At 44.0% G+C, this 19367-nt stretch overlaps 3 protein-coding genes across 10 annotated transcripts; 1 reads left to right on the forward strand and 2 right to left on the reverse strand.

The window, feature by feature from the left end:
• Nucleotides 1-2094: 2094 nt before the first annotated feature.
• On the reverse strand, nucleotides 2095-5242 carry LOC105456578. 4 transcript variants are annotated; one of them, XM_011700740.1, is made up of 4 exons: nucleotides 4942-5242; nucleotides 4240-4742; nucleotides 3669-3914; nucleotides 2095-3376 (listed from the first exon to the last, which is right to left on the reverse strand). In XM_011700740.1, the coding sequence occupies exons 2-4, from the start codon at nucleotides 4258-4260 to the stop codon at nucleotides 3026-3028; spliced, it is 618 nt and encodes a 205-aa protein (XP_011699042.1). In that variant the 5' UTR covers nucleotides 4261-4742; nucleotides 4942-5242; the 3' UTR covers nucleotides 2095-3025. The 4 variants fall into 4 exon arrangements, with proteins under 4 accessions (XP_011699042.1, XP_011699040.1, XP_011699041.1 ...); XM_011700738.1 differs by having other exon boundaries at nucleotides 4240-4790; XM_011700739.1 differs by having other exon boundaries at nucleotides 4848-5242.
• A 167-nt stretch (nucleotides 5243-5409) lies between these two features.
• LOC105456577 (mucin-6) lies at nucleotides 5410-14788 on the reverse strand. Of its 4 annotated transcripts, XM_011700736.1 has the most exons (6): nucleotides 13999-14788; nucleotides 13721-13936; nucleotides 13226-13369; nucleotides 12282-12570; nucleotides 6909-11693; nucleotides 5410-6824 (listed from the first exon to the last, which is right to left on the reverse strand). In XM_011700736.1, exons 3-6 carry the CDS (start codon nucleotides 13351-13353, stop codon nucleotides 6465-6467), a joined length of 5562 nt encoding a protein of 1853 aa, XP_011699038.1. In that variant the 5' UTR covers nucleotides 13354-13369; nucleotides 13721-13936; nucleotides 13999-14788; the 3' UTR covers nucleotides 5410-6464. The 4 variants fall into 4 exon arrangements, with proteins under 4 accessions (XP_011699038.1, XP_011699036.1, XP_011699037.1 ...); XM_011700734.1 differs by lacking the exon at nucleotides 13721-13936; XM_011700735.1 differs by lacking the exon at nucleotides 13999-14788 and having other exon boundaries at nucleotides 13721-13989.
• On the forward strand, nucleotides 12333-19356 carry LOC105456576 (MORN repeat-containing protein 5). Of its 2 annotated transcripts, none has more exons than XM_011700729.1 (6): nucleotides 12333-12422; nucleotides 17939-18106; nucleotides 18224-18410; nucleotides 18485-18644; nucleotides 18900-19078; nucleotides 19202-19356. In XM_011700729.1, exons 2-6 carry the CDS (start codon nucleotides 17959-17961, stop codon nucleotides 19317-19319), a joined length of 792 nt encoding a protein of 263 aa, XP_011699031.1. In that variant the 5' UTR covers nucleotides 12333-12422; nucleotides 17939-17958; the 3' UTR covers nucleotides 19320-19356. The 2 variants fall into 2 exon arrangements, with proteins under 2 accessions (XP_011699031.1, XP_011699034.1); XM_011700732.1 differs by lacking the exon at nucleotides 12333-12422 and adding an exon at nucleotides 12492-12549.
• The last annotated feature ends 11 nt before the right edge of the window (nucleotides 19357-19367 follow it).

Below are 19367 nucleotides of genomic sequence, written 5' to 3' on the forward strand. Positions count from 1 at the left end.
TGCTCTTCCGATCTTCGATAATTGTGGATATCGCAAATAAAATATAAATGTTAATAACGTAAAAAAATATAATTATACTTATTATTATTGTTATATTGAATACAGGTAGTTAGGGACAAGAGGGCATAATTCAATAATTGTAAATATCGCGAACTAAATATACATTTAGTGGAGATTCAAATTTTAAACCCCACTTAGCGGAGATTTATAATTTTATTTTATTGATTATTGATCAAACTCGCGGTCACTTAGCGGAGACTCAAACCCCACTTAGCGAAGATTCGAACCTCACTTAGCGGAGACTCGAACCACATTTTAGCGGAGTATTACCGATTACGTCGCGTCGCGCAAAGCCCGTAAAGGTTAAGGACACTCCGACGATGTAGCAGTAGCAGTCTGAGACAGCTCATGCGTTGCATAAGATGGATGACACGTCACGAATGCATTTAGGAGGAAATTCATGCGGAAAATGATACATGTAATCTATAAAAAATTTATTTTGTTTTTTCCATCATTTTATATTCATTGTGAATGCTTAATTGTCTTATTTTAATGCTTCCAAGCATATTGAAATGAATTATCTCGAGATACATAAATTAATTTTAAAGCATACCGAAAAAGTTTACTTCTGAGACAATTTGCCTTATTTTATATGAAGATTTAAAATTGAAAATTGATCCGAAATCATTAGATTACAGTTAATTCGCTCGCATAGTCGACCACAACTTTACCGCGTGTCTGATCGCGTCGGCGCGGCGTTTATTTCGCGTAAGCCGACCGTACGCGGGACGAATTGCGCCTATTTGCCATCTTAATTATGCGTTTATCCATGTACGTATAAATAAATGCGTAATTAAGATGACGAAACGGAGCAATTTGTTCCGCACGCGGTCAACTTACGCAAAACAAGCGCCGCGCGGCGACGCTTCACGACCTGATTTTCGGCCAGTCGAATAATTGCGAAGTACATACGCTTTCAAACAATCGCATATTAATGCGTGCGTGATTTTATTATGTTGCGTGTTAGTCAAATGCAGATACAAATCCACTTATCAATTATATCAGCCACAATTATGCCCTTCATTCCGGAACTGATCCTATTTCCGTGTATGCCCGCGCGGTCTGCAAAAAAGAAAATTATTTAATTGAAACATAAAAATGTATGAATATTTGTAAGAATTATCTTTTGGAATGTTGAATTTTCTGAATTTTATTTTAATTTGAAACAGGAGGCTTGACAGAATCCAAACATTCTACGAGAATTTGGCCAGGAGCAATGTAATAGATGGCAAGTCCAATCTGGCCAGAAGAAACTACATACGCCACATTTTGTAAGGTAAGGTCTATAATGGGTCAAAATAAAGATGCATATCTATGCCATTATAAAAATTATATGCTATTATGATTGGGGGTTTATTAATATTCGGGAAGGTAAACTTGCTCGCAAATTGAATTGCGAATTTTTATAATTTTCATTATTTCAAATTATTGTCTATTTTTCTGTTTTCATATTTTTCTTAATCGCGGTTAGGCTATCCCATTTAACCAATATCCATTAAGACATATGTTAAGTATTCTTGTATCATAAAATCGACGGTTTTATTGCGTATTCTATATTTTCTATATTTGTACATTAAGTAAAAATATACGGGTGGGTAGGTAGGAATAGATAGGCAAGAATAAATAAAAATATGGGTAGGTATAAGGAAAATAGACAAAAATACAGATAGTTAAGGACTACAAATTATTTAATACTTTAAGAATTAAAATGCTGCGAATTATGTGAAATTCAGGAAAGTATAAGTATCGCGAGAATTGTCAATCGATTTATTCGTTATCTGTATACTAACTTCTTATCGCGATTTAGCTTCTAATTTAATCATTGATTTATTTTAAAGCTTTGCTTATTTTTTGTGCGTTGAATATTTCCGTAGAAAATTTTGTACAATTCATCAATATTTGAACCGATGGAAAACCATAACACGTAAATATATTAACGACATTTTTGATCGCAATATTGCTCGCGCTTAATGAAATTTAACAAGTTTCGTATAATCTCAAGTTGATATATAATAAAAAATAAATACGGCTTAATTATCGTTAATTGTTTTTTATTGTTCAATATTTCAGTTTTCAGTAATAATAAAATTCATGTTATTATACGTTATTTGTTTCCGTATCACGTACATGCAGAATTAATTGTATATTCTCGCGACAGTCGTGTGGCCCATTCGTTTATCATTTTGTAGTTGAATTTGTGACGTAGTACTACATACATACAATAAGGAGAGCAACAGATATTACATGCATTGTAACGCTTATCTTGCACATAAAGTTAATCGTACATACGTTGTCATAAAATCTATATATGTATAATATCTATTGGTTTGGATTGTCAAAAAATTTTGAGAGCATCTTCCAGTAAAATTTTAAAGACGTCTTAAAAATGACGACTTTGTAATATATGTTTCATAGAAAACGCGTGTGCTGTCTGAGTGTCTTCGAATATTACGAGTTATATACTGAAAAGAGATCAACCGCTTGTACTCGGTCTCAGTCTTTGTAATACTTGGACGATTGCTGTAAAAATTATAATAAGTGTGTATAACTGTAGACAATCCGCTTGTGTGTTGAGAAGAACATTCAGAAGAATAAAAATTTAATTAAGATTTTGTGTATCATAAAATCTGAGATAAAATATTGCGTATATAAAAAGTGGAACTTATTCAACTAAAATTTTCTCAACGAAACAGATGTCGCAATACTTTTGTCCGCAAATGCGCTTTTGTTCGATCGTATACATACGAATTCTGATCGGTCGCTTTCCTTCGGTGAAACTCTTCTCGTTGACGATATCTCAATTCAAGATACGAACGATCGTTTTCATGATTCGAATTATTCCCGAATTATAGATTCGGGTTATTCCCAATCGATATTATGAGCGCGGATCGTCAAAATATTCGTTCGTACGCATTTCGGCATTTTTTTCAGTGCCAATCCCGTCCACGTCTTCTGCAGGATTAATTCAATTCTCGGAACATATTCGGTACATCTTGTGGACATCCACGTGCGACGAACGGGACACCGTTCGGGCATCCATAATACGTCGAATTCTTGTGCGAGTAGTTGAAGCGGCAGCATCGTCCTTTTCCGTGGACGCGGGCGGCTGTTCTCTCGAGATTTCCACGTTTTGTTCTTGCGCATTTATAGAAGCGATCGCGATGGAATACGGCGGAGGATTCTCGAATTTGTCCTCAGGTGGACCGATGGTCACTGACGTCTGGGTAGACATCGATGGTCCCTGAACGGCCACCACAGACGCATAAGACGGCGGTAAATCTGGAGTCGAGTGCACCGCTATTGTCGAAGATCCCGTCTGTAAAGAATGCATATACAGAGGTACAAATTTAGTTCTTTTTTCTTCGAGATGTTATTTTATGTATACAAAAAAATACTATGGAGAAAATTAAAGTTTAACTAATTATAGCGTATAATTAGCGTTGTTAAAGATAAACAATGCTTTCACATCATTTCCATAGCACAGTTTAAAGTATAGTAGTACTTTTTATTCATATCTAATTTATGTCGTAATTTTTTCTCCACGTGACTTGCGACAATAGATCTCCGCAAGATATTCTTCGAAAACATAATAAGTTAGAGAAAAGTACCTGTCTGCGATTGGCAGTAATGTCCGAGATAGTCCGAATCGCCACTCTTTGTTGCTCGATCAGAATTCTCGCGTGAGTTCGTTTAACGGTGTAGACGGTGTATCCGCAAACCAGGAAGAAGAGCACCGTCAGTACCACCAAAACGATCCACATGTGATCCCATTGCAGTAATATCGAGGCTATCATCGCCGTCGTTACCCACGCGACCAGGATAGTAGCCAGCATGCGGCCGGAGCAATCCGCATCCTGAATAATTCGCATTATAGATATATATCTTTCGAGTCGCGCGGAGTTCACCCCGTCTAATTGTAAGACGAAACGCGTGTTTCGAGTAGTGTCTAGTTTTTATTCCCTCGACATTACGCCGCTTTGTGGCGTTTTCGTAGCGACGATTAACAATAGCGCGACTTAAACAAAGCTTCGATCCAAGATCTCGATAGCGATCGGCGAAACAAACGCTGATAATCGCCGCCGATTAGAAGCGCAATATTATCGTATCAAATTACGTTATTGATATATAAATCGACGAGCCAATATTAATTAATTGTTAGCAAGGCTGTGGTATACATACCAACAGAATCAAAAAAAACATCCTGGATATGAGATAGTTGGAGAGTCAAATTTTCCCTTCGGCCGTTATTAATCTACATGGCTTATCGCAAGTACTTATTTACGATGATAAACGATCCTCGAGCTGATATATAAAGAAAAGTGCCGCTTTTCATATTCTCATTCGTATCTTCTTGACGTGGGGATATATTGTTAGGAGCCGACTGAATTATCGGAGCAATATATCTATTAATAGTCGATGTGCAATCGGATTTTTGTGTACCAAACCTATCGATTTGTGAAACATCGTGTACCGTTCGAAGCAAGATGTTTCTACATTGTTTTACGTCGCACTAACGTTGCGTAACAGATGGGGAACACTTGAGCGCAAACGAAAGTATCTAAACTCGATCGTGTCAACCCATCGTTTATCCAGACGCCTCTGTTCCGTACGATGTTTGTTCTAGCTGTCAGTGCAAGATGCCCAGTGAGGAGTCCAAATCAATTCCTTGATGCATTGAATTCCTGCAGGTTACACAACGCATGCAAATCGCTTGCGAGCGACAAGAAATACTGGAAAATGATTTTATATTGGACTAAGATATAAAGTAAATCGTGGTGAATGCATACCAGGATCAGATAGTGACGCGAGATCGCGAACGAGAAATATATTTGTCACTCGGTCGCGTACCTTATATGTCGATCAATATATTTAAAAACTCACGATTGTCACTCTCGATGCGATTCGACGATCGCGCGGCGCATCGTACCGAAGGGTGCTCGCGTTTGTGGAACTGCAGCTCTAATTGTAAATAGAATTATTCAGGCAGTTTTACAGTCACAGTTTCGTCACAGCAGCGTTGCAACATTAAAAATTGAAAAACAATAAGCTTCTACCTTTACGACGACTTTACGATAACTACGCGATAAGCGAATGAAGACCCCCTCATTGCCGTTCAGCGTTATCATTTAACAATGACGTGCACCATTTCAACATAGATAACGACAATGATATGCATAAGTAGTCGAAAATATAAAAATTTCCCTTTGCAATAAAATAATAAGTTGTATATACGAAGTGTATATCTCTATATATATATCATAACGTGATTGTGATACGTCTGTGCGATGTTTTTTTTTTTTTTTTCTTCAAAGATCGTGTCAGTTTAAATATGTAGCAGCAGGTACAGTGTAATTTTCACCATTTGCTATATATTCTAAATTGCGATATATTTTACAATGCGAATGTCAGTCGCTGTTTCAGAGTTGTCTGTATTGGGAAAGAAGTTCGCATACTATTATTTATGGTATGCACGATATTAGCGTAATGCAGTTTTCTTATCTTATGCTCACAAATACGGTAATGCCCGAAGAGTCAGCTTGGAATTTACCTTTAAAAACGACAGAACGAACGGGAGATGTTGCTTTTATTCAACACGTCATCCGTTCGATGTGTAAGTTTCCATGTGTCAAGAAAAAATACATTGAAATATTTTTCATATACAATGTGCGTGCATGTGGACTGAACGCGTGTCCTAAAAGATTAATTCTATGGAAATGTACAAAAAAAAGATTCAACGCTCAGTTACATATCACAATTGTTGATCGTATTTAAAAAAAGACGCATATGTCAATCAGGGTCCAAATAGATTATTGACACTCGATAAAAAGTTTAATATTCGCCTCGCAGTCGATCGTATTAATCGTCATACTTTGCTCGTACATAAAAAAAATATAGTAATAATAATAATGATGATGATCATTTGGACCGCGATTAAGATCCTTCTCTTTTGTACCACTTTTTTTCTCCGTTCTTCAGTCTGTTATTTTTTATGCGTTTAACCATTCCCTAAATATAACATAAAGTGATAAGATTTATGTCAATGCCGTGAGTCCGTTTGACATATATTAATGTGCCGCGAACATTATCGCGAGATATCGCGCTAATCTCTTATCTCTACGTGAAAACGATGAAGAAACTAATATACGTAATAATAACTCTAAGTAAAATTGTTTACAAATTTTCTAGAACATGCCAAGTACACGTCCTACCTTCGTTGATCAGAAAGAGCGAGTCGCGTTGAGTTGTTCGACTAACATAGAGAACGAGCAATTCGTATCGTTTGAGCAATTCGTATCGAAAGTCGATCGTTTTCCTCGATCGTACAAGAATACGTGGATGTAGATGTCGAATAGAAGGAACAGGATCGAATTAATGGCATTCGGTGGAGGATGGTAGATCTTTGTTTAGGGTAGTAATCGTGGATTGAAACGTCCCATGTGAAGTATTATACCAGAAGGATTGTGTCGGACGAAATATAAGAAGGGCCTGTCAAGTTTCAATCTCGGTCTCTCCAACGACCCGGAGAGCTGCCTTTCCTCTCTGTAGAATCCGTACACATTTGTGCGCGATTGGTCTGCGTAAGAATCAATATTGTCCTCTTGAGGCAACACGCCGTATCTCGATGTGTCCTCCTCAATGTTACCGAAACTGTCGTCCTCCATTCGTCGGCCGACGCTTCTTCTCAATGGACTCGCGGGATACGTTTCTACGTGATGCCGCCCACTAAGAATATTCTCGTCGCCGCAGGTGCTGAATAAATTCATCTGCGAAAAAAAATTATGATTATATCAGGAGCGTTATCGTGCCTACCAAGCATCGATATATATCGAGTAGACAGGTGTATCTACCTGTAACACATCGGCTAAGTGAAGACGGTGACCTACGCCATTGATACCCTTGAAGTCGGCGTTACCCGAGAAGAGCTCATCGAGGCCCATCCTCTTCAAGGCGGCGGTCGCGTTGACAACGGATCTGTGACTGAATTTGGGCACTTGCAGTTCGAGGCCGTGCCTCGGTATCAGAACCTTAAGCAACTTGTTCCAGGCACCGTCGCGGAACGCGCTTCTGACGAGACGCTGCTCGAGACGATCCAGGGTGTCGCCGGGTGCGGTGTGACCCTGTTGACCCGGCAACACGAAGATCGTCGAAACTAATTTGTCGGTGCCTCCAAGAGCGACCGCCGTAGCGTCGATGCTCGGCTCATAGCCGGCCAAGACGCTCGATCGCCAAGTCGTAGCCGGAACCGGTACGAGTTTTCTCTGTCTGACAGCCGGCGAGACGGCAAAGTACAGCTCGCCGTCCCTGCCAATGGAACTGGTCAGGCTGCTGTTGCAATCGGTCTGAAACACGTTGGCGGAGAGCGCCGCCAAAGGTGATCTGAGCGGCACCGTGTTCGTCTTGACGAAGTCCTTGATTCTGCCGCCGGTCTGCTTCCTGACCAGCAGATTCGTTCTCCTGCGCACGAGATCGCTGATGGTGGCAAAGTTCACCTCAGTCACGAGCCCCTCGTAGAATTGCTGAGCCTGCTCCTTGTAGAAGGGCATGAGTTTCCTGACCTTCATCTTGTCGGCGAACAGCTCGCGAACGAAGGCAGCGTTCGCGATACCCTGACCACGGGCTAGACCGACCGCGTCGGTTATGTTCTGGAAGACCAAGTGCGGATTGAACGTAGCCACGTCGTCCAGTCCGAGTACCTCGTTCATCTGATCGGACGTGGGACCGCGAGCACCCAGGAAGATCATCGCCAGCAAGCTGGTCATGCCGAACGGCGACAGCGCCAGCGATCTCGCGGTGCTCAGACCCTTATTGGTGGCTACCCAGAAATTGAAGGCCAACTCGTTGCACAGCTTGGCGAAGTTTACAATATCGGCGCTCGTGTGTCTGATGGTGACGTCTAAGCCGATCGCGCTCTGAGACGCGTCCAGTGGTAGAAATGATTGCGTCGAGGACTGCTGCTGTTGTTCTTGCTGATGCGCCGTCGCTTCGACTCCTGGAGAACGAACGTGGGTGCTCTGATCGTTCGGCGAGTTGGAAGGCGATAATGTCGACGACGTCTGGACGTGATTGACTGGTTTCCTCAGCGGCTTCGGCGGTTTCGGCGGCTTCGGAAGCTTCGACATAGCCGGCGGAGTCTGTTGCGATATAAGCGTCCATTTGTCTTCCGCGCTTACATCCGCGCCAGTCTTCGTGACGTCGGACTTCTCTGACGACGGTCTATGACCGACCGCAGGCTTCGACGTCTGACGGATCGGAACATTCGACGGCGGCGTCGACGCTGGCAAACGTGTCACGTCCGGTTTCGGCGAACTCTCGAAATTTTTCAAAGACTGCACGGTCTTGTTCTCCGTGTTATTCAAATGTCCGTCGTTCTGTATTGACGCGTTGACCGTCGACGTAGTCTGCGTTATATTTTTGTCATGCTGATTTGACGTATTATTGACGGAATTGACAGGCCGGGAAATGCTCCCCTTCTCCCCACTTGCGTCTTTCGTCGATTCTTGCATTACTTTAATCGAGCTATCGGTATGCTCTGAGATCGATGGAGAAGAAGACTCATTAATATTATCCTTTTTATTTTGAGTATTATTTTTGTCTTTGTAGCCAGCTGTGCTGGTAACGCGATTTGGAGTCTGTGAAAATGCAGGATTGGTAGAATTTCTCTTTGACACGATAGCACTGTCAGACGTAACGTTCGACATGGAGGTGTCCGTTGTAACGTTACTATACACTTGTGAGCTCGATTCGGAGATGGAATCATTAATAGAGTGAATCGCTACGGTCTCCTTCGTTACAGACGTTACTAACGAAGCATTCGCAAAGGAACTATTCTTTTTGTCTAACACCTCTATTTTCGGACTGTTCTCCGCGTGTCCCGAATTTTTAGCATCATTCGCGATTTTAACGGATAATTGAGATAATTCGGGATTTAAGTCTGTTCTCACAATGGGTGCTTCCGTCGGGGCTTTTACCTTCTCCTTAATTTCCGTTCTCTTCTGGTTGTTACTCGTACTAAGCGTCGTTTTATTGATCGAACTCACTGGCGATCGAATACCAACATCCGTCGTCGTTATCGTCGTCTGTTCAGGATTTACAGTAACGATTCCCACGGTTGTTGCGCTCTGCCTAATAATATCCTTCGATTCACCGTTGACATTTGTGAACTTGTTTGCCGGGGATGATGAAGGTACTTTCGCAGAGTCGTCAAGTCTCTCGTTATTACTCGACAATTTAGTTGGCTCTAAAGTATCATTCGACTGTTTCGTTTGTGTTAGTGTACCGTAAATTAATGTACCGTTTCGAGTTGGGTCCGCTAATGTCTCTTGCGTCGATTGCGTAACGTTTCTTTCCTTCTGATTGTTTAAATTAACTCTCACCATCTCCTCGTATTTTTTATTAATATTTTCGATGGATTCTGGGGTAAGCTTCGTGTATTGACTCGATGTATTCTTAGCTGCTTGATCGCTGATAAGTTTCTCGACGGTCGTATTGTCCTTTGCAAACCCGGCGATGAGGCTGCTTGCAAAATCGCTAGCATTTTCGAGAACGAAATTCTGAATGTTATCGGGTAAATTGATCGGCTCGATCGCAGGGGTGCTGGACGGCAGCGACGCGACGCTCAATATTTTATCGATGGCAGACACTGGATCGCTCAGATTCAAACTCGCGAGAGTGTTGTCGAAATATTTATTGGTTGTCGCAGGCTTATTCGAAGATAGATTTGTGTCGATCGACGCGGTTGTCGACTGCGTTTTGATTGCGTTAAGCGCTGCTGAAGTAGACGAGGTCTTTTCAGGCGGTGTGATTCTGTTGGCAGTACTCTGAAGAGTCGCGGGACTTTCGGTTTGACCCGCTGGCAAAGCTGCGGTTGTAGCATGTGTCTTCTTGAATTGATGCACGAGCGAGGATGCTGTTGATCCCGAAATCGCTGCATTGATTTGAGTCGATTTGAGTCCAGCTGGTGTCGTGGCTGAATTATTGATCGTTACTCTGTTGCTCGTGCCAAATCTAGTCGAGGCTGTCGATGCTGTAATCCGAGAATTCGAGGGAACGTTGATCGTGCTTGCAGAGCCTCCATTCACCTGAGTACTGAGAGGCCGATAAGTGACCGAATAATCGATCTTGGTAGTGCTGTCTCGCGGCGGAATCTCAGTAGTAAAGGTCACGTAGGTTTGCGTATTAATGACAGGTCTGACATTCTCTCTGTTCGCCTCGGACACATTGCGCCTCTGACTGTAATTAATATTCGCGATCGGTATTTCCGGCGTTTCGTTCATCGGGGACGAGAGGGGCAAGACAGGTGGTTTCACTTCCGAAACTTGATTTATTACACTCGAGAAGGAGTCGATTAACTGCGTGGGTAACGGTTCTATCGGCGCCGAGGATTGAATCTCGGTCGGCAGAGAATTAAGATAATTCGCTCCATAGGTCGGTGTAACCAACGAGCTCGACGACTCTTTCGTAACCGTTGGGAAGCCTTCGCCGAGATAATGATCCGAGATGACGGTAAACGTGTGCAACGTCGTCGGGACGGTCGGGGCCTTGATTCTCGTAACAGAGGCGAGCGTAGACGGCGAGTGTGGCGGCGCGGTTTCATTAGACGCCGCCTCGGGTTTCGGAGACGCGTGGGAAATCGGGGTAGCGATGGTATTGGTATGTGGGATTATTTTATCGTCATTATGTGATGTAATTTTATTCGCCCCGTTATTCGCTTGAGAGCCTTTCGTAATCCCAGACACGAATGAAGAATCGTCAGATACCTTCGTATTGTTCTTGCTCTGTACAAGAACGTAACTCGCGTTCGAGGGAGAGATCTTGTCGGTCGCGCTCGTCAATTCGCTGGACCCGCCGTGCGTTACGGTCTGCTTCGTGACCATGGAGGAGTGCGTCGATACGCCCGGCGTGGTCATCGAGTAGATCGCCGATGCTTTTGTTCCTTGGTCTATTTTGTTACTCGTAGTCGTCTGCTTCGTGATACTTACGGGATACATATCTAAACTCGTCAGCTGCGGGAATGTCGTGTCTTCGGGCACTTCCGACAAAGCCAATTCGACATACTGCTCCGTTTGACTTCCCTCGGTATGAGCAGACAGGAGCTGATGGGTAGTCGCCGAACTCGCGGCACTGGTATCAGCCGTAGACGGATCGGTCTGATCTGCACCCTTAATCCCGACGCTCTCGACCGGAATCACGCTGATTATCTGGAAGACGGGGCTCTCGGTGACGGCGGATTGCAACGTGGACAATTTTTGTTCCGTCAGGGTGATAACTGGAACCGGTATCATCGGTTTCTCGGTCGCTGCCATTTGTTGCGAGTGATAACCATGATGAGGTTTCCCTTGCATGTTATTGGTAAAACCAGCGTATGCGTTCGTCTGAACGTCCGACGTCGCTGGCTTCTTCGTCGGATGCTTCGATTCAGCTTCTATCTTCTCCGTCGTAGTCTTATGCGACAATTGACTGGATTCGCTGTTCGGGGAGATCGCGTCTGTCTCGCCAGATAGAATCGAAGGTAGAATGTTGCTCCACTCGACGTTCGCGTGTTCGGGAATCTTCGGTATCGTACCCGTTAAGGTCGGTGGCTTATCGAGTGCGCTCTTCAACACGTTCTGTACCTTCTGTACCACATCCATGACCTAAAATGCGACGTGGAACGTGTTAAATCCGTAAACGGAGAGGCGTGACAGCTCCGTTAGTTCCTATCTCATACATTCTTATTTGCTTCGTTCCAATATCATAATGTATGTATTATTTTTAGAAATCTATACAATCGATATTATATCCTCTTCCATTAATACTGAATTGTCAAAAACAATTTTTTTTTGTATACGAAAAAATGCGTTATCTAACTCGACCTTATTTAAAATATGTAGCGCGATTAATAAGATAAATAAGATAATCGAAGTTTGGAACTCGTGAAAAAAAAAAAGATACGACGTTTATACTTTTTTGATTTTTATACTTCATCTAATTAAAGTTAATTAATTATTAGAAAAATTATTACTTAATTAATGTTTTTAGATTAGAACTCTAGTTTGATTTTGATTTTCCAGTGTATGTTTTATCAGTTTGCTTTTATTTTTACTTTCGGTAATCTGCAAAGTATTCTATAATAAATATTAAATCTTATACCAGTCGTGCTATTAACTTGCATCTGTGCAGGTATTATGACAAGAGAGCTACTAGACAAGAGACAACAGCTTAACAAGTGACGATGAACTGACCTTTTTGCCGCCCGTCAGAACATCATCGGCTTTTTGAGGCTCCTGCCTGTCCATCGCGACGTGATCCGCCCCACCTGCCGCGATGAGACCTTGAATTTCCTGAGCGGTCATCTGCCGCGTAATCATATCGCCCTTGTCGTCGTAAGTATAAAACTGAAACTTGTCGGGCCGCAAAAGTCCGGCCGGAGAAGCGACCAGTTTGTGGCTGGACTGCGTCTCGTTTTTGCCATTCGGAGGATGATGCGCTCGTCCATCGTGGTCCTGACGGGTAATTGTTGAAGTGGCCGAGCTACAAACGTACGAAGGCACGCGTCCAGAAATATTATTGTCGCCACTCGCCACCTCGGAGTGTTAAACTAAATCTTTATCTACATAAATCAAACGCGCGACACGTAACATCGAGATGTTACGAACGTGCAAAGACAGACCGGTGTAATCGTTCGTTTCTCACGTGGAAAGTCTCTCATTTTCGTTTCTCAGCAAAGCTAATTTCTTGAATTTAAGTGGTCCCGATAGAGAGTTACGACAGCGCGACGATGTATCAGCGAGGAATCTACATCGAACTGATAAGAACGGGAGTTCAATGCGGGCGCACAATTTCCTTAATTAGCCTGCTCGTTAAGGCCCGGAGGACCGTCTGGCAGCTCGGGAACTAAGCCGCGGTATCTTTAATAAGAGCCGACCGTGTTTTTCATTCTTCTTCTTCTTCTTCCGCATTCTCCTTCCTGTCTTTCCCACGCGAGGCACGATTTCTATCTGAAGAATCTACTGTTCGTATTATCTCACACCTTTAACGCGTAATGGAATCATGTTGATTACGCTGGTACATACTGTTCTAAATCTACATTTACCGTACAGGTTTACATACTTAACGCATGCACGTGCACACGTGCGGTGCGCGATTTACGCAAAAGTTAATTGGGAATCTCTCGCGTGATACTGACCTAGGATCAAACGTATTCGCAGACACGTGCGAACGTTCGTCGTGAGCCGGCAAAGCAGCACCTAATTGCAAGCTCATCCAAGACACGATTAATGCCGGCAGTAGCCAGCGCAATCGCTGCGACAACATGATAATTCTCGATTCTCTGAAAACGGAAAGAAAATTCGAGGTTGAAAATTTCTGTACTTGCATTTTGTATATTGGCTCTCGATTTTACTTTTTCTATAATATCTAAAAGTCTAATAGCGTCCTTAATACTGAGGTCTTTAGAATAAAAAAATTGATGCCTTGATCGAAAGATGATTTTTAGTAAATCATGGAGAGAGAGAGAGAGAGAGGGAGAGAGAGAGAAAAAAGAATAAGTCTAAAGGAAATAAAATGTTTGCGTGTTACCAAGACACGTAGACGAATTAGCCAAGTAACGTGACATATAGCGATAGCACGTGAGAAGAAAAAGAAACGCAGAAGGGAAGGAAAGAGAGATAGGTCACCGAACCTTTCAATTTTTTGCTGGTTGTTGTTACATATCGGTAACCGGTTTTACGTTGCCCAGTTACCACCAATGCCTCGTATCGTTCTTAAATCTTGGGGCTGATCGCGCGATTAGTTCTTTGAAGATCTCTGTATCTCAATGACGATAATCACGAATATTAAGCCCGGTGTGTCTAATTTTTTTCTCTTTCCTTCCCTTTTGCATACATTCGCGAATTATCTGAAATATAATCGTAAAAGTCGACAGGTGGTTGCGCGCGATTCCGTAAATTCCACACTCACACTTTGCAAGCGAAGGTAGACTCCCTGGAAATGTCATTTAATCCCGTCGAGAGGAGACGCGATCCCCGTCAATAACTCCGGTGCAATAACTCGATGATTAGCTGCTCGGCACCACCACGACGCCGACAGTCAGCGAACTCGCGATAAAAAGAAAAAAAAAAACGTCGGACGTTCGGCGAGAGTATCTGGCGATCCCTCGGTGCTCGATTCCCTCGCGCGAGACGCTCTAGTCAGTCCCTTTTTCCCCTTTTCTGCTCCTTCGCGTCTGCCTCCTCTCTTTCTCTCTCTCTCTCTTTCCCTCTCCCTTTGTTCCCTTCTTCCCTTCTTCGTTAAGGGATCAAGGACGTTTAGCAGTTGAGACTATTTTGCGGTCGACCTTGCTGTCAGACTCGCCGGTGTAGCGACCTCGGCGATGATTACGGAGCGCGTTCCGCGAAACTCCTCCCTTTTCTTTTCCGCAGGTGCCCTTTCTCGCGCACTCCGGCTCCCTAGCTCTCGTAAGTATATCCGCTCCGCACCGCGCTCGCGCTTGACACAACTCCGGGCCTCTTCCTACGCCACTCGTCCGCTCCGCTCTTCTTCTGCCGTCTTGTACCCTGGATAAACACGTACTGCAAGGTAGGATCCTTCGCTGGTACGAGCGCAGTGCGAAACAAGAGGCAGAAGAGAGATAAGGAGGAGGGGGAGACAGGCGCTCCTGGAGGGTAAGACAGAGAAAGGACTCGGCCTCTCTCGCCACTCTCACGAGAGAGACGTCGTCGCCGTCGGATGGACGGAGCGGATTACGCGGAAACAGGTGACCGCGCGTGCACGTACGCGCGCATTCTTTCTATCGAGCGCAGATCGCCTGCAACTCCGAGAGTACAATGGCCAATTAGAACAATGTTAGAATTTTATCGCGGGATCGGATCTCGTCCCCCCCGCGAATTAAATTTCGTCATTCAACAGTCAACATTCGCCGCTTATACGAATCGCGCTCGGAGGATCGCGTCAGCGGGGCGAGAGGGGGTCCGCGAATAATTTTTCTCAAACGACAAACGTACGCGCGTAAGCCAGGCTGGCGATTCACGCCGCGATTAACGGTACATCGACCGAATGAGTCGCGTACGTGATGTATGAAATTGTGAAAGAACCAACCGCGCGGGGATCGAGAAGCGTCGCGCGAAAATGTAGGATTTTCGGGGAAAATCTTTCCTGGAGATAAGATTCCCAGCCAACGCTGATTTATCTCGACGTCCCGTTCAAGTGAATCGAGTCGGATGAAGCGCGCGAGCGCGATCTTTCACAATCGAGCCGCGCGCAATTCATTCCTTGACGCGACTCATTCATAAACGAATCAATCGCCGTCCAGTGTAGCGACTCGCCGGAATAAATTTCGGGCATGTCCCCCTCCGAGTCCCCCATCTTCGCCGAGCGAACGGGGAGAGCTCGTTATACGGTGCTCGACGATCAATTTTTTTTCCTGGGAGACTTCCGTTCGCCCAGGCCAGGCCAGACGAGCCGCAGTCGTGCGAGAATTAAGAAACCGTGAAAAACGATAGATTTAGGTTTGACAGAGCTATCGCGCTGTCGTCGTCGGAGGAAACAGACGGGCTCACGAGAAACCCGTTTTCTCGCTTCTTCACGCAACTACGTCTGCCTGAAGTTTTCTGTGAACACGCGCGGGTTAATAAACAGCCGTCCCACTTGCACGACTGTCCATCCGTAACCCACTGTTTACCAAGACAACGGTACCGCGCCAGGCCGCGCCGGATTAAGGTTTATCCAACGGTTTACCTATCGACAAATTTGACGTCGAACGGAGGGTGGGAGAGGGGGAGGGAAGGGGAGGGGGAGCCCGGGAGGAGCGACACGGGAAAGGGGAACGCGAGAACGAGCGCCGATAACTTACTCCGTAAAACCCGACCTATTTCCTCCGACACCGCCGATCTCACGTCGACCCCGGAGCACGATGATGATTACGATCAAATGCGCAGGTGGTATCCGATTCGATATCTCGAGCTTGTTCTGAAATTTCATTTCTGTTCTCTATAAGCGAGAGAGAGAGAGAGAGAGAGAGAGAGAGAGAGAGAGAGGTGATTTTTTTTCCAGCGACGTTTGATTCTCTTTCTCGCTGCAATTCCGACATCGGGGAACGTGCGTGTATCTCCCTTCGGCGCATATACGCAAACAGGATAACGATCGGGTAGAAAAAGAAGAGAGAGAGAGAGGAGAGAGAAAAAAAGAAACGCAAGTTCGCCGGTGCACCTACGAGAAATTCTCAGGTGCGTGAGAGATTCCCCGGCGGTATGGCAGAGGTGTCACGCTCGGCTGAGCTAACACGACATTCCAGATTACGTAGCCTGGAATCGTTGCTCCGAAGGGAGCATCGTCCTGAGATCGCTGGCGTAACGCCGTCGTCTTCGCCGAACGCGGCGAATTATAATCGGGGGGCGTCATAATAGAAATGTTAATCGACGCGTAACTAGACGACACGGATCAGGAATCTTATAAATATGCTTACGTGCGATCGTACCCCCCGTTTTATATTCGACGCGAATCGGAAGGACATCGCGGGCCGATACTTGGCGCTACATCCTTTCTCACGAGTGCTCTAAAGCTGCGTTCCATTTAACGCTCGCAACGCTCGCGAGCATTACTTGTCCTTGTTTAATATATTTGATAAACAATAAGGATGAAATAATTCCAAGAGCATTGCGAACGTTAAATGGAACGCGCGCACCCTAAGTTCTATCTATTGGATTGCCGCTGCTCTTCGGTCGCGATGTTGCACGGTATCACCTCGGCCGCGTTTCACTCGGGAGGCTGCGAATGTCGAGAGGACGAATCCTGAATGTGGATGGGGACGGTGATCTGCAGGTGATTGAGGTTCGCCGTGCAAAGCGACGCGCGTCTCACGCGATACCCCGACCGACCGGCCGCCGGCGCGGCGCGGCGCGGCGTCGAGCGCGTGAAAACTTGAGAAATATTTCTCAATGTGTATATACCGGAATGTACCACTTTTCGACACATAACAGTAGTATATGCGCGGTACGGTATATAGAGACACCGAGGTCTCTCTCTTTCTCGTAGATAGAAATATACGCGAGAGACATAACGGTCCTTTCCTCGCCTCCTTTGTGTCCGGTCGTGTTACGAATACGTACACGACCGGCGCGGCGGCCCGACCGCGTCGCCTCCAAAATCTGATTTAGTTACGCGCGCGGAATATAAAGAGGAAGGAGAAGGAAAAAAGAAAGAACGCGCGAACGAGGGGGTGTCAGGTGTCTATCGCCATTCGCGAATTCGACACACGCGTGAACCCGCATGCCGCCCCGGCGGCCGACGTTTGCACGCCGTTCGCGTGCATGTCCCCGAGCGCGGCGACTGCGAGCCGACCGAGATCATCTGGAATACCAGGCAACGAGGCCATCCTGTAAGGATAAACCGAGTCCCAGTTCGCTTCGCTTCGGGGAGGAGAAGCCGAGACATTCGGGCGCGCGCTCGCTCTCTCGTGTTCCCCACATTCGTCTCGGCCCCTTGGCCGTGCGAATCCTCGTAGGCCGATGATAATAAAGTGGCGCGATGAACGACAAAAGGAGAGGAGATCGAGTACCTTTCTTCAGCGCTTAGAGCAAATTCCGATTAACTTAATCGGCGATTAATTCAACCGCGGTGGAATTAATAGCACGGAACGCTTGAAAGGAAATTTTCAACTACATATACCTATATGTTATTCCTTGCCTCTAATTTAATCCTCTTTCCATACGTCAGGCAATAAAAAATTAATAATTCTATCCACCTGTGTACCATTTATAACAAAATAACAGGTATTACTTGATAAGTTAATCACCGGATTAAATTCATCGGAGCTTGATCTTTATAGTTACCCCGGGGGCAACTCCGGCTTCGATTAACTTGATCGGCGATTAAACGGAATTGAAGTAGATTTTAACTGCAGATATAGGAGCGTGACGCATCATGTCTGACATGACGATAGAAAACGATGACGAAAAGGCAGACGAAATAGAAATGTTACGGGAGACCCGATTTGTCACCGGAAGCAAATACGAGGGAACGTGGAATACGATTAATATGACAGGCATCGGCAGATATGTCACGCCTTACAGTTAGTCTAATTTCTATTTTCAAAATCTTACATTTCTCAAGTACAATACGAGAAATAGGATCTTTAGAATTCTCTCGGGACGTTATAATTAGCGCTAATATTTATTTTGTTTGTCAGATGTTATATTAGAGGGGGAATTCCGGGACGGTATGTTTCATGGGCGCGGAAGTATGTACTGGCCACGTGGACAAAGAATGGATGGTATTTGGAGTCGCGGAAAAATGGTGCAAGGGCGCTATACGTTCGCGGATGGCTTATCGTATCGAAAAAATGATTGGGATTATTGCATATTTCCCGATAGGCGGTTAGCCGATTCTTAAATAACGCCTAAACGAGAATTTATCTCGCGTATATTTATAAATTGTAAAAATATTTCAGATTTTATAATTGCATAGTAAATGGACTGAGGCCAGCCGGGGAGGTACTGAAAACTAATGATCAGCCCACTAAAATTATTCCTCCTTTTTGCTACGATACCGGTGCTGGGATATTTGATCCAGATAGCAATTATGTAACGTCGTATCGTAATTGTAAAAAAGTAAAAATACCTCTCGGAAGTGATAATAATGAGATATAAACAATATACATATCGCCGCGTTGATAGAAAAGTAAAATTTTTACGATAACGAAAGGAAAATTTTAGAGTTTCGATTAGCATTCATTATTTCTACAAAAAAAAATAATTTTTTACTTGTGTCACTTCCATCTGCAATTATATCAACGCAACAATATGTATCATTTATTTTCTTTATGAAGAATAAAATTAAATTTAGATTTAATAAAAATTACACAGATACTCAAGATTCCAATGGCGATAGAAAGTGCATGGATAAAAAAAAATTGTCGAAAAGGCTGGTCAGAGCCGACCGGTCATCAGGAATGGTTGCGCGAATATTGGCAATCGGGAGCGGCGGATTTTGCAACGTTACCGCATGTCACAGAAGATGAGGAAACGGAACATTGGTGGAAAAGGTGACGAATAATTTAAAATATCGTTTAAAATAAAATCATATAATATAATACAATATTATTTATACAACGAAATGGAATGGGATGTCATAATTGATGCTACTTATCCTAATTACATTGTTTAAGACTGACAAAATTTACCCGACACTTGCCCGCTGACATGATGGATAAAACACAATTGTGTTTAAACGAACGAACAAAAAATCATAGAAAAAAAATGAATATTAAAGATGGAAGCAATTAAAAATTAATACAATAAGTAATATACAAAGTTTGTAAAATTGTATAGAAT

The sequence above is a fragment of the Wasmannia auropunctata genome, unplaced genomic scaffold (genome assembly GCF_000956235.1).
Source record: "Wasmannia auropunctata unplaced genomic scaffold, wasmannia.A_1.0 LD335634.1, whole genome shotgun sequence".
Classification (NCBI taxonomy): domain Eukaryota; kingdom Metazoa; phylum Arthropoda; class Insecta; order Hymenoptera; family Formicidae; genus Wasmannia; species Wasmannia auropunctata.